Source organism: Bos indicus, chromosome 16 (assembly GCF_029378745.1).
Source record: "Bos indicus isolate NIAB-ARS_2022 breed Sahiwal x Tharparkar chromosome 16, NIAB-ARS_B.indTharparkar_mat_pri_1.0, whole genome shotgun sequence".
Classification (NCBI taxonomy): domain Eukaryota; kingdom Metazoa; phylum Chordata; class Mammalia; order Artiodactyla; family Bovidae; genus Bos; species Bos indicus.
In genome coordinates this window covers 29,307,472-29,322,388 of record NC_091775.1, presented here as the reverse complement: position 1 = coordinate 29,322,388, position 14,917 = coordinate 29,307,472, and the positions used below count along the sequence as shown (strand labels likewise).

Sequence of the window (14,917 nt, the reverse complement as noted above, 5' to 3'; positions counted from 1 at the left end):
CGTTTTGGTCTGTTTTATTTCATCTTCATTTTTGTTTTTAAAGATTTTTTTTGGATGTGGACCATTTTTAAAGTCTTCATTGAATTTGCTGCAATATTGCTTCTGTTATTTTATTTTGGCTACAAGGCATGTGGGATCTTAGCTCCCACACCAGGGAGCTAAGAATCCTCACTCCCTGCACTGGAGGGCAGAGTCTTAACCAGTGGACCTCCAGAGAATTCCCGTTATCTTCATTTTTGAAACAAAAGTTTCGTATATACAATTTTAGTTTAACAGTTCATTTGACACGATGGAGATACCATTTCCATTCCGTTGAAAGTTACTTTTTTCTAGCTGCTTTTGAAGAGTTTTTCTTTGATTTTCTGCAGGTTCATTAGGATGTATCTATGCATAAGTTAAAAAAGATGTCTACTGCTTGGGATTCATTGAACTTCTTACATCTATCAATTCTGGAAAATTCTCAGCCCTTATTCCTTTAATTACTGCCTCTGCTTCATCCTCTCTCTTCTCTCTTTCCGAACTTCAATCAAACTAATGTTGGACAGTCTGTTTGCCCTCTGTGAATCTTCATAGCTCTTTCATAGTTTCCATTCTTAGTCTCTCTGGGTTGCATTCTGGATATGTTCTTATGATCTTTTATTTTTTGCCTATAGAATTTTTTTTGGCTAATAGAAACAATTTATTGCCAGAGGGCAAAAGGGCCAAGCAAGGCCAGAATTTTGAGGCAGCACACACTTCACCCCAGCTCCTAATTTTCAAAATAAATTTTTACAGCCATCAGCCCTCTGTACAAGCAACATCCCTTTACCCCCACCTTCTCCCCATCCCACTGTACACAGCTGCCTGGTTCCCTCCAGCCACTGGTTCCCAGCAGACCTCGGCCTGCAGTGAGTTTGCCGTGGAGCTGACCTGGGCCCGAGCTCAGCTTGGTGCTGGGCGCCAGCTGGCCCCTGCCAGGCCCGTGCTCTCCTTGTGGGCCTGTTCTCAGTCCCATCCTCCTCGATGTGCCTCTTGGATGCCCTAGTCAGGGTGGGATGGGGCTGTCAGCCCAGTGCTTTTCCCTTTTTTGAACTTTCAAAATTTTAACTTGGGTTTCTTGAATCTAAAACATATGTGTTTTTACACACATTTATGTAAGCATGTGTTTTATAGAAGTATACATATTTTTATAATCCTTAAAAATGACTTAGTGTTCTAAAACTTAAAAAAATTTCACAATACATCTGAGAGATCTTTCTAGCATATAACACATACCTTATTATTTGAATATATCATAATTTATCTAACCAGATTTCCATTAAGAGGTATTCGAGTTGTTTTCAACTTTATGCTGAAACATAAAAAGCCCTGCAACAAATATCTCTTAGATAAATTTATTTAAGTAGAATTGCCAAATTGCCCTCTCAGATTTTATTAATATATACTCACACCAAAAGTATATATTGTCACCAAAAGTATATATAAAAGTCAACATCTTTTAATGGATACATAATATTTCGTCATGAGTCTATACCATAGTTAACTTACTCTTTCCCTAGAACTAGGGGATTTATTTCGATCAAGCATGTGAATGGGAAAGGATAATTGCTTACCTGCCACAGTTTGGGCACTTTTGTACTAAGAAAAGAATCATATATTTCCTCCAATTCTTGGGTAAGGATAATCTCTCCTTTTATAGCAAGTTGAAGATCTTTCAGAGACTTATGTATAATAGACAGCAACTGATCAAATCTTTCAATTTCTTGGATCAAAAAGGTTAGCAAGACACAGTGGATAAGTGGATCATAGCCTGGATTAAAAAGAGAAAAAAACTGTGGCATCTTTCAGATAAGATGAGGCTTTACTTGGAGAGATGTAAGGTTTGGAAATTAAAGGAGTTTGATGTGAGTAGCCCAAGGACTGAAAACTATTTTCTGCAAAAGGCCAGTTAGTAAATATCCCGGGCTTTGTGGGATACTCAACTCTCCCAGTGTAGAGCAGGTGCCGGCATAGACAACGTGAAAACAAACAATGGCTGCACCACAATAAAGCTCTATTTGTGGGCACTCAGATTTGAATTTCATAAAATATTTGTGTCATGAAATATTATTATTCTTTTGACTTTTTCAACCATTAGTTTAGCTTGTAGGCTCCAAAATGAATCTTTTTTTTTTTTTTAAACTTTATTTTGTATTGGGGTGTAGCAGATTAACAATGTTGTGACAGTTTCAGGTGAACAGCAACGGTTGAATCTCTTGAAAGGGTTAAAGTATGGATGCTGAAAATTTAATAGGGTAAATTACCACAGTTCAACACTTTGGCCTCTCAGAGCTGGGTGTGGAGCCAACTCTGGACAACGAGGATTGCTCTGTCTTCTCTGGATCTGCCGTCCCTCCCTCCCCTTTGCTCCTCAGAGTTCAGAAGTCTCCCAGCTTGGAGAGGGTCAGAGGGCCCATCTAAATCTCCCTGCCCAAAATGCTGTCCATCAGGCAGAGATGCAAAAAGGACAGAGACTTAAAAGCTCTGTAGACTCTCTCAAGCAGACTTGCTCCTTTCTGGTTTTCTACATCGTTATTACTCCTTTACTTTTTGTCTTGGGGTCATGGACCTTCCCCCTGTCTACCCCTGCCCCCATAATTTTCTCTTCTGCTCCCCATCACCCAGCTTGGAGAGAGAAGAGGGCATTACGGAGTTAGTTTTCCATCTCACATTGGCCTTTCTACTTTGTTAATAACTTTTGTCCTTCTGATGCTGGAGTCCTTTCCTGAGGAGGCTGGGGTGAGGGGAGGAAGGTCACGTCCCAGGCTTACCTTTGGGATCTTTATGAAAAGACTCCCAGATGGGGCTTAACATGATGTACTTCAGTGTGCTTGGAGTTCCAGCCCATTCTTCTTTCTCTACAGACAGTGGCAGCCGTGTTAGCATGTCCGATAAAATTGCCATCACCAGCTCATCCTTGCTCTTCTCACGACTGCAAGGAAATCAAAAGAAAAAAGGAGATATAGGCTTGTCTAATCTGGGAGGGCCCTCTATGTGGGCCCCATCTGAAGGTATATGCAAATTCATGGAACCACAGAACTGTGATATGGAGACCATGGAGACTTACAGAGACCATGGAGTTCATTTCATTTTACAGGTGAGAAAACTGCCCAATGCACTTCAGACATTTGCAAGGAGATACATATTTTTAAAGTTTTCTTAAGATTTCTTTGAAAAGTATTCATCTGAATGCATCTGCATGAAACAAGTACCAAGACTGGGATGCAAACGAGGAGGCAACCAGACAGAGGATGCTTCAGTAGCTTGATAGGTTATTCAAATGCATGTCAGATTCCTCTGTGTTCATACACAGGGCTTCCTGGTAACACACTCAGTGGTGGCGATAAGAGAACAGCATGTGTATAGGTCTGGTAGTAGTAAGCAAGGCCATACAAACACTGAAGACAGAGGAGGTCTTTGGAATCCTTTTATAGATGAGGAAGTTAGGGTCCAGGGAGATGATAGGACCTCCCTGTACAGTGGATGAAGAGGGAATGGGGTACACCTCTTTTGAGTTCCATCACTCTGTTACTCTATATACTAGTGTAACTGTATACATATATACACACATATGTATATATACTGGTTTTCCAGCAAACAGTCCAGGTTTCACACAGCTGAATGAATGTGGTCCTTTGAAGTAAGTGATAATCTGGTGATAAGCTGTGTATTTAGTTTAACAGTGCAGAGGATGAGATGGTTGGATGGCATCATCAACTCAATGGACATGAGTTTGAGCAAACTCCCGGAGATGGTGAAGGACAGGGAAGATGGAGATGGTGAAGGACAGGGAAGCCTGGAGTGCTGCAGTCCATGGGGTTGCACAGAGTTGGACATGACTGAGCAACTCAACAACAACAACAACAACAAGAGCTGCTTCTGAGACAGTTTGCAACTCGCAAGAACTAACATTTTCCTAGCTTTGTCATTATGCTTTGTTTTTGACATTAAAGTAGGGTTACTCAGTGGAACTCATCCAAATGGTTGAAGGATCGAAAGATTTAAAAAATCAAACTCATATTCTAAGTGCAATATTTGCTTACCACTGAAGACATTACCTTGAATGTGAGAGATCTTTCAAGTCAAGTCCCACAAACAAGTTTCTAATAAACTTTTTAGCAAAGGTGGCCTAACTGCAATAATCGTAGCCTCTCCACATGACCAAAGGGATATTAAGACACATATTTGGTCTGCTTATTAAAAGCATTCCCTTATAATCATCTCATCTCTTACTGGTTTATTTACTGAACGCTAAAAGTGCAGAACTGGACTTCCCTGGCGGTCCGGTGGTTAAGACTATGCTGCTTCCACTGCAGGGAGAGGGAGGGGCACAGGTTTCATCCTGGTGGGTAACTAAGATCCCTGCATGCTGCGTGGTGCCCCCACCCCCTAAAAAAGCAGGGGTTGTTGTCAACCTCATTAAAAAAGGAAAAGTGCAGAATTAATCCTTAAACGTGTAGGGCCTGCAGGAAATTCAACGTGATATTCCGGGGACATACTGAAGGAGTTCCAGTTGCATAGTCTTCTATCTCTAAATGTCAGCTTTCCTTCTATGTCACAGGTAGTTAATATATGTTCATTTTGTCAGTGAAATGAGTATCCAATGATCTTATTTTGTGTCAGTAGATTTGATCTTGATGGATATGAACAAATAGCTGAAGTCATAGCCAAATCCAGTCAGATGTCATTAAAAACTTTTTTAAAATATATGGACCATTTAAAAAAGTCCTTATTGAATTTGCTACAATATTGCTTCTGTTTTATGTTCTGGGTCTTTGACCATGAGGCATGTGGGATCTTAGCTCCCTGACCAGGGACTGAACCCATATCCCCTGCATTGGAAAGTGAAGTCTTAATCACTGGACCACCACGGACGTCCCCAAATGTCATTTTAACATGAGTCGTGTTGTCTAAAGAGACAGAAAGACTGAGAGAATGCAAGATTCCAGTGGGTTCAGAGCTTTTCTAGGTATACAGAAAAAAATGTGAGCTTCTCAGGGGGCCCTAGGGGTAAGCAATCTGCCTGCCAAGGAATCCGCCAGACACAAAAGGGGTTTGATCCCTGGATTGGGAAGATCCCCCGGAATAGGTAATGGCAACCCACTCTAGTATTCTTGCCTGGAAAATTCTATGGACAGAGCAGTCTGGCAGGCTACAGTCCATGGTGCCCCAAAAAGTCAGACACTATTGGGTGACTGAGCACACACACAAACACACACACACATGCATGTATAGGTCCTATAGAAGTAAATATAACATTTCATATTTATACAGATTCAGTTAAAAAATACCACCCATCAGGTACAATTCACTCACTCAATGAAGATTTATCTGGAACCTACTACAGGCTTGGTAATTATATGTGTGTGTGTGCTCCTGTGTATATAAACTTGCTTCTCTGTCATTTGAAGAATCTAGTTTCTGTGTTTTTTGACTGTATTTTTCTGTAAGTAATATATTGTATATCTTCAAATGAATATTTAATAATTTACAACTAATATTTTTTCCTGGTGAGTTCTTACCTGAACATGAGGTTGGTGATGGTAAATCTTGGTTGCATGCCAATGAGATTATCAATGAACTTCTGGGCCTGGATCTCCCTGAAACCCCTTGTGGCCTCAGGGTGTAATTCTAGGAGCTCAGGAGGGTCGTCCTCAGGTAAGGACTGGATAATGCGTATGTAGTCCTTCATGCTTCCAGATTTTGGCAGTGGCTAATACATGTGAAAATTTAAACACTGGTTAGTTTTTACCTACTGAGACATTTACTTTTGGCAATGTATGAAGATGATATTTCCCCATGAAGTTTTATACATCATTTTATGCTTATTTGTTGATGGTATACTCTAGATACTTCTGTCAAAAGTTGCACTTGGGCTATATTATAAAGTGCAGTTTCATGACAGACACATATAACTTTCTCATTGGAAAAAGAGAGAAAGGAAAAAAGAAAGGAGAGTGATTCTGACTACCCATTGCCTCAATGACCTACAGCCACAGATAATGGATACACTCAAGATTTAAGAAGTCATTTTACTTTGGTAAAGCCTATAGCAGACATGTGAGCATGATCTTAATAACTGAAGAGACTAAGGGAGTCTGGGGTGGGCAAAACTGGGGAAGGTGGTCAAAAGGGACACACTTCCAGTTAAAATAAGCAAACAAACAAAAAAAACAAGTGAGTTAAAAAGTTATTTAATAGGGAAATGAAAAGCTTTTTCTTCCTGTTTGCCAGGGATATTTCCCAGTTGACAAGTTATAACCAAGTACTGATTGGATAAAGGCTCTGTAAGGTAAGCAGTTATTCCTTTGACTGATCCAAGGTCACAACTAATTAAGAAAAAATATGTTTTTAAAAACCTATTTAGTCATAATGATAAATGTGGCTGTGCTGGTTAAAAATATGTCAAGTTCTTTAATAGTCAACCCTTCAAAAGATAGAGTCTAATTCTCCTTTTCTCAACTGGAGCTTGGACTAAGTCACTGCTTCTGTCAAACATAAGTAAAGTGGAAGGGATGGAGTGGGACTTTGTTTTTTTTTTAAGCTTTAAATAAAATTTTATTAAAAAAAATTCAGCTCATAACATATATATTATTCTACCCTCTGTCTACCCCTACTCCCCACCATCTTTACTGAGGCATAATTGAAAAATAAAGCTATATACATTTAAGGTGTATAACATGATAATTTGATATAAATGTAAGTTGTGAAATAATGATCACAATCAAATTAATGAACACATCTATCACATCCATATAGTTATTTTGTTGTTGTTGTTGCAGTGATATTGCTTAGCATCTGTTATCTAGCATATTTCAAGTATACAATACAGTATTATTAACTATAGTTATCGTGCTATACATTAGATCCAGAGCCTATTTATCTTATAACTGAAAGTTTGAACCCTGTGACCAATATCTCCCCATTTCTCTCTGGAGTGAGACTTTGGAGACCAGGTCTCAAAAGGCACTGCATCTTCTTTCATCCTTCTTGGTTAACTCACTCAGGGGATGCCAGTTGCCATGTTTTGAGGGCCATCAAGCAGCCCCAGTGCTCCCAAATGATGGAAAATGAGTTGACCTCTGGCCAACCCATGAACTTGTGAGTTTAGGAGTAGATCCTCCGGCCTCTGTTAAGCGTTCATGACTGCAGCCCCAGACGATACCTTGACTGTCACCTGATGAGTAACCTTGAGCCAGAAGAGTGCAGCTACACTGCTCCAAGGATGTGTGCTAGTGCAGTTTTTGTTTATTAGATTATAAACTGATTCATAAGAGATGCACGGTGTTAAAAGTGAATCATATCAGCGTGAACCAAAAGGGACAGAGGCAGTGAAACATGGAGAGAGGACTTCAGGTACTTGTACAACAAAAAGTGAATCATATCAGCGTGAACCAAAAGGGACAGAGGCAGTGAAACATGGAGAGAGGACTTCAGGTACTTGTACAACTACAGACAGGAAGCATGTGAGAAAACTATTTAGCTGTCAGCAAGGGCTACTTTCTATGGAACTGGAAGTCTTACTCAGAGGATGGAACCAAGATCCCAGTGGAGGGAGGCAAGAGCCTCTGAATCCTCGCAGGAAATAAGACTGAGTCCTAATCAAGGAAATGCAGCATTTACCCATTTGGGTTTCAGAATTTCTGTGGACTAGTGACTGCTGTGTGTCTTCCATTTTCCCCTCTCTGCAGGGAAGACACAGTCCTATGCCTCTCCCATCATTGCTTGTGATGTATATGGTGGCCATTGAGCGTAGATCAAGTGTCTTAGTTTTTATTTTGTAAAAGCCACTTTTTTTTTGCATATTATGCATATTTCTTCTGTGGTGTGAGCTTTCAAAATCATGACTAATTTTCCAGTTTCCCAAAATCAAAGAAGCTATAGAGAATAATCTTTTGAAATAAAGGGAAAAAATGATAGAGGCATTGGAGCCACTGATCTGAAGATAAAACAAAGACCAAAGACCGTGCTACGTAGGCGAGAAGTGTCTGTTGAGAGGGAAGGGCTGAGTCAAGTAACACTGCTACCTGTGGATCCGTTTTATCTTTCCATCAATGAGTTTAACAGCAAAACACTTGTAGTGTTCGATGATGGCTTCCACCGAGTCAAAACTTTTGTCTCCTCTGAGTCCCATCCCTAGGGCAAACTGCTGATTCCTCTCCAGCAAGTGTATTTTCACATTGTAGACTTTGTTCCCATAAAACACCACCAACACTTAGGGCTCTGTCCTGTGGGTGGTGTCCTCCTTCAGTGGGCCCTGTTCTTCTTCAGTAATGCCTCTTCCACTGCCCTGAAGACGGTATTTTCCAATGTACCATTCACCGTGCTGGACATTCTTTGTCATCAGACCTTGCAGGGAAAGGTTTTTTTCCTGCTCATGATTTTATAAAGTAGTGGATTTTCCTGAGGGCCAGAGCTGGCTGGAGACTGACTTCTCTGAGGTGGGGGCAGCATGCTTTCTTTATGAGCTCTGTTTTGTGCAGTCTGGTTGTCACAAATGAAGAGCTGGCAACGGCAAGAGGAATCTCTAGAGGACTTTGGTTTTGTGACAGGTCAGATGCTTCAGGCTTCAGCTGGTGATGAGGAACTGTGAGTGTCTGGGAGTCTCCTGCAGAGGTGTGGGTCAACAGTGGCCTGCTGTGGGGTCAGGGGCACTGGCAGCAGCAGTGCTGGGAGGCTTGGAGTGTCGGCATAAATCCTCTTGGAGGAGGTCGTCATATACCCTACCATACAGACTGCCAAGTGTCTTTTAATGAAAAGATTGTCATATGAAGGGGAACTACTTAAGGAGTTACACCAAAGGAACTGCATCCAAAGAGTCTCATCTGCTCAAGATCCTTGACCTTAACACTAATGGAATGAGGACTTTCAGGGGTCTGAGAGGGAGTGAGAATATTTGGTATCTGGAAAGAATGTAAAACATCTGTGGCCAAGGATTTTGAAAGTTTAAAAACATTGCCTCAAATTATTCAACTCTCCTATCAATCTGATTCTGTGGCTGCTTGACCAATAGAACACTAAACACTATAGAATAAACATTTTGTGTCAGGTCTGGTCCTAGGCCTTAAGTGTTAGAGAGAAGAAAAAAAAAGGAGTAACTGACCACTGACAAAGAAGAGAAATGCATTGTTCACATGGCCAAGAAAGTGGGTAGTGATGGCTTTCTTGATAGCTTCAAGGAAAACATTGACCAATTAGTGAGGGCCACAGGGAGACATCGGGGCTTCCCAGGTGCTGCAGTGGTAAAGAATCCACCTGCCAATGCTGGAGACGCAGGAATCTCAGGTTCGATCCTTGGGTCAGGAAGATCCCCTGGAGAAGGAAATGGCAACCCATTCTGGTAGTCTTGTCTGGAAAATTCCATGGAAGAAAGAGTCTGGTGGGCTATAGTCCGTGGGGTCACCAAGAGTCAGATATGACTGAGTGACTGAACACAAGCACAAGCACAGAGAAACATCAACTAAGAGAGACATTAATAAAAAATTATCTGCAGAAACTAAGATTATGACAAGGAACAGGAAGAGCTGGCAAGTTTTTATGACAAAACTGTCATAAAATTGCAGCATTTAAAGCAACTAAATAATTGAACTTATGATGTTAGAATCTATTCTGTAGTCTGATAGGATTCTGCCAGTGGAATTATATGCTTCTATGTTACTATGCTTCATATTCTCTTGAGCATACTTAAGTAACAGTCTGTATACAAAACTATGCCCACTGTACTTTTTTGCAATTTAAAAAACTTTCAAGGATAATTTTATCTTGCTGCTGCTGCTGCTAAGTCACTTTAGTCGTGTCCGACTCTGTGCGACCCCATAGATGGCAGCCCACCAGGCTCCCCCGTCCCTGGGATTCTCCAGGCGAGTGGGTTGCCATTTCCTTGGTTGAATTTAGACTCTAAACAACTAGAGCATTATTTAAAAGTTTTTTTTTTTTTTTTCTTAATGGAAATCTAAAAAACAACTCATAGCTTTTCCTGCCTTAAAAGATTGTGTCATCTTCCTTCTCACCTTCCATCATCTCCCTTATGCAAATTCTGACCCGTCTCATTCATGTCAAGTCCTCTTTCCACACTCTCAAACCAGAGATCTGGAGGATTTTTCCCTCCGTTAGCAACCATCTGCCAGGGCACAACTGCTGTGTGTAAACTGGAGACTCTTGCTCCACAAAGATGGAGGCCTGGATGGAAGTGAAACACTAAACAGAGAGAGGACGAGGGATGACGCGGAGTTTCGTCTTCTTCAGTGCTTGGGGTGGACTCCTTGAATCTCAGCTCTCCTTACTGTATGTGGCTGCACCCTGAGCACCTCAGTTTCTTCATCTGAAACTGGGGATAACATCTATTTCATATAGTTGTTTTGAGCATTAAATGAGAAAAAGACATCAGTCGACAAGTGCGGATCAGATCAGCACAGCTTAACTTGCTTCTGCTTCCTTGTGCTTTGGATTTTATACTCTAGGTTCCCAGGGGGCATGAGCCATTTATCGTTCTTTTCATTTACTGGCCAGCATATGCTGCATTTAATAGCATACATTCCAGGTTGTGCCCTTGGTGGATGGTTGCTAGCAGCGCAAAAATCCTGCAGACCTCTGGCCTGAGAGTTGGGAGGGAGGACTTGGCATCACTGTGATAGCTGGCAATTTGTATAGGGGAGGTGAATGGAAGATGAGAAGGATAATTTTTTTTAGGGGTGGGGGAGGGCGTGCCACAGTTTGCAGGTTCCCCTACCAGGGACTGAACCTGCCTCCTCAGCAGTGAAAGTGCAGAGTCCTAACCACTGGACCACCAGGGAATTCCCAGGAAGATGAGAAGAAAGATAATGCCATCTGGGTGATCATGGTAAAGTGGGTAGGGGCCTGGTGGGAGGAGGAGGAGGAGAGACAGAGGTCATACCCAGGTCATCTGTGGAGGGTCTTTAGAGTGGATAGGTAGATAAAATGGTAATGGATAGAGTGATGGTCATTTACTTTTGTAATACTAAAGGTTATGTGTGTGTGTGTGCGTGCTTTGTCACGTCCAACTCTTTGCAACCCCACGGACTGTAGCCTGTCAGGTTCCTCTGACCACGGGATTTCCCAGGCAAGCATACTGGAGTGGGTTGCTGTTTCTCCCTCCAGTGTATCTTCCTGACTCAGGGATCTAACCCTTGTCTCTTGCATCTCCTGCGTTGGCAGGTGGATTCTTTGTCACTGTGACCCCTGGGAAGCCGCACTGAAAGTTAATAAACACCATTAAAAGTGAATATTAAGGGCTTCCCTGGTGGTCCAGTGGTTGAAGGTTTGCCTGCCAATGCAGGGGACAAGAATTTAATCTCTGGTCCAGGAAAATTCCACATGCCATGGGCCAACTAAGCCTGAGTGCCATAACTGCTCAGCCCTTGCAGTTAGAGCCTGAGTTCTGCAAGAGAAGCTGCTGCAGTGCGAGGCCCATACGCTGCAGCTAGAGAATAGCCTCTACTCGCAGCAACCAGAGAAAAGCTTGCATGCAGCAATGAATATCCAGTGCAGCCATAAATAAATACATAAGTAGAAAGTGAAAAAAGTGAATGTTAAAATTTATTTTAATGTAGATTTTAAATAATGGCGCAATCCTTAAACATAATCAGTAATGTTAAGAAAATAAATCCTTTTCTTACCTCATCGGTAGAGAAACTGAAGTCATCTTTTAGCACTTTGGGATTACAAAATTTGTAGAGAAGGGTGTTTAAACATCGCCTGTCCCAGCTGTCAGTCACCCAGCCACCGTAAACCACCTCCCCAATCAGGTAGCGCAGTGTCTGCCAAGGAATACTGGACTGAGCACTCAGGAAATTTTCCAACACCTTTATGGCAACCTGTAGAAAATGCACTAGTTTTCATTATTTTAGCACACGTTTTCAGGTTGTTTTCATGGTTTAACATAGAATCAACAACTCAAACAGCTGCATATATTTTATCTTTAAAAATACGTGGAAAAAAAAGAATAAAAATATTAGGCTATATATTTTACTCATTGTTGTTGAACAAACTTTGAATTACTTAACTGATTAATATTGTTATTTTTTGAATAGACAAAACAAACACGTAGTATTGAATTCAGAGGGCTTCCCAGGTAGCACTAGTGGTAAAGAACCCGCCTGGCAAAGCAGGTAGACATTAAGAGACGCAGGCTCGATCCCTGGGTCAGGAAGATCCCCTAGAGGAGGGCATGGCAACCCACTCCAGCATTCTTGCCTGGAGAATCCCCATGGACAGAGGAGCCTGGCAGGCTGTAATCCACAGGGTTGTACAGGCACGACTGAAGCAACTAAGCATGCACAAGCACACACTGAACTCAGAAGATACAAAAGGATAAACAAAGGAATGTAAATTTTCTCCTACTGTCTAGCCTTCAGAGCCCCTGCCATGAGGCCATCATTGTTAACAATGTCTTGAGCTACGCTTACCGACACTTTGCGACCCCATGGACGGGCTTGCCAGGCTCCTCTGTCCATGGGATTCTCCAGGCAAGAATACTGGAGTGGGTAGCCATTCCCTTCTCTAGGGGGAATCGAACCCAGGTCGTCTGCATTGCAGGCAGATTCTTTACCATCTGAGCCACAAGGGAAGCCCCCTATGTAACTATATGCACATAAATTGATTTCAGTCCTTCCCTTTTTCCCTCCTGACCTTCCCTCCTCTCTCTCTTCCTTTCTATCCTCCCTCAGTCCTTCACCTATCTTTCATCTCTCCTTCCCTCTCATCTTTTTTTTCTGTGTTCCTATCTTTATATACAACATCCTGCAACTGCCCAACCAACATATCTTGGCTACTGTTGTTCAATGGCTGCAACAATTCATATTTCCACTAACAGTTGCCACCGTTCTCTCATTCCTTCCACTGTTCTTTCATCCCTTCCTCTGCTAGGAGAGGTTGCCCTATGCAATTTTTTTGTACTTTGCTGTTAATTTGTAGTTCACTTGCTACTGGTTATTTTCAGAATCTTATGTCTATTGGTCAAGATTTGATTTTCTGTACATTTAGCTATTTTTCCTTTGGATTGTCTTTTTCTTGTTAAAATGTGAGAGCTCTTTGTATATTATAGACATTAACTCTGTAAGTTATTTGCATTGCAGATATTATCCTAAATCTGTGATTTGTCTCTTGACTTTATTTTGTCGCCATTTTCCATATAGAAGTTTTTATAATCACACATGCCTATCTTTTCTTTTATGGTTCTGGGTTTCGAATTTTAGCTAAGTTATACCTAACTCCACAATTGTACATGTAATCTCCCAAATTTATTTTTAAAGATTTTTATTGTTTTACTATGCTGCAATTCATCGGGTTGCAAAGAGTCGGACACTACTGAGCGAGTGAACTGAACTGAACTGATACATTTAAAGTTTACTCCATTCTGAAATTTATATTTGTATACAGTATAAGATAAGGGGCCAAACCAATTTTCTCCCAGCTGGATGGCCAGAGTAACCAGTATCTTTTACTTAAAAAAAAAAAAAAAAGCCCTCATTACTGAGTTAAAATATTTTCTATGTAAATATTAAAATTTCATATAAACTCAGATCTATTTCTGTATTCTCTATTATGTCTCACTGATTTGCTGTCTACTTCTGCCAAACAATATTGGATTTAGTATAGTGGATTTTTAAAAAATATGTTTTGATAATCTGGTGAAGGGAGATTCTTGCAGTATTTTAATTTTTTGTATATTTCTAGTTTATTCTTCAGTGTGTCTTCTTCTATGCAAACTTTATCAATTCCAGAATCTTCCTAATAGGGTTCTAATTGGATTGACATTAAATGTGATACGTAATTTTGGAAGAATTGGTAGTTTATGATACGGGAAGTCTTCCTATTGAAGAGAGAAGGCAGGATTGAAAACAGAGATGTGGCAGCAGACTGCAAGAACTGTGTAACTTTGGAGAGTCTTTTAAGTGTTCTGAGCCTTCATTTCCTTATCTTTAAAATGAGGATAATTAGCATACTTACTTCATAAGGTTGTTGTGAGAATTAAATAATTCATATAAACTAATCAGAACATTTTAAGCTCTCAGCAAATGTTATTCTTTTCTACTTCCTGATTTACAGTGTTCATTATTTAGGATGCATACAGCTTTTATTAAATTTGTTCCTGAATATTAAAAAAAAATTTGTCACTACTCTGACTGTACTATGCTTCCATGTCTAGGTGTTTACTGCTGGGGAAAAGTTAGTGGCTTTTATATACTTATGTTTTTATTGAGCCACTTTATTGAATTTCTCATTACTTCTAACAGGTCTTTTTTTTAAACTAGTCTCTCAGATTTCCTAGATACACAATTATATCATCAACAAAAGGTAGCTTTTTCCTCTTTTTTCTTGCTTCTCTTTTACAGCATTAATACGAATTATCTTATTGCATTTACTAGAACTTTTAAGGCAATGTTGAATGACAATGGTGATAAAAAGCATCCATGTCTGATTCCTGGTTTTCTTTGAAACAATTTCAGTGTTTGGCTATTTAGAATAATATTTGCTTTAGGTTTTTGGTAGTCTTTTTCATATTTAAGCTGTTGCTTTGAATCCTATAAGAGTTCTTTTTAGGAATGGTACCTGGGTTCATAACAAAGACTTTTCTATATCTATTGATCTGATCATTTAAACTGAGATTATAGATTTTCAAATACTGAGCCATTTTTACATTTTTGGAATAAACCCCACTTGAGCACAGTATATCATTCTTTGCTTCATTGCTGAAACCTATTAAGTTTAATATATAATTTTTATATGAAGTCCTAAGTGAAATTAGCCTATAGTACTTTTCCAGAAGGCAATGGCAAGCCACTCCAGTACTCTTGCCTAGAAAATCCCATGGATGGAGGAGCCTGGTAGGCTGCAGTCCATGCGGTTGCTACAAGTCAGACCCGACTGAGTGACTTCA

General features: G+C 40.4%; 1 protein-coding gene across 9 annotated transcripts in view; it reads right to left on the bottom strand.

The window, feature by feature from the left end:
- The window catches only part of DNAH14 (dynein axonemal heavy chain 14), a 378,420-nt gene that overhangs the window by 15,869 nt on the left and 347,634 nt on the right, over positions 1 to 14,917 (bottom strand). For all 9 annotated transcript variants that reach the window (XM_070768034.1, XM_070768039.1, XM_070768038.1 and 6 more), the window contains 4 exons: positions 11,655 to 11,852; positions 5,541 to 5,731; positions 2,790 to 2,950; positions 1,593 to 1,789 (listed from right to left, as the gene is read on the bottom strand). In XM_070768034.1, coding sequence (XP_070624135.1) covers positions 1,593 to 1,789; positions 2,790 to 2,950; positions 5,541 to 5,731; positions 11,655 to 11,852 — 747 coding nt within the window. The remainder of the gene's footprint in view (positions 1 to 1,592; positions 1,790 to 2,789; positions 2,951 to 5,540; positions 5,732 to 11,654; positions 11,853 to 14,917) is intronic.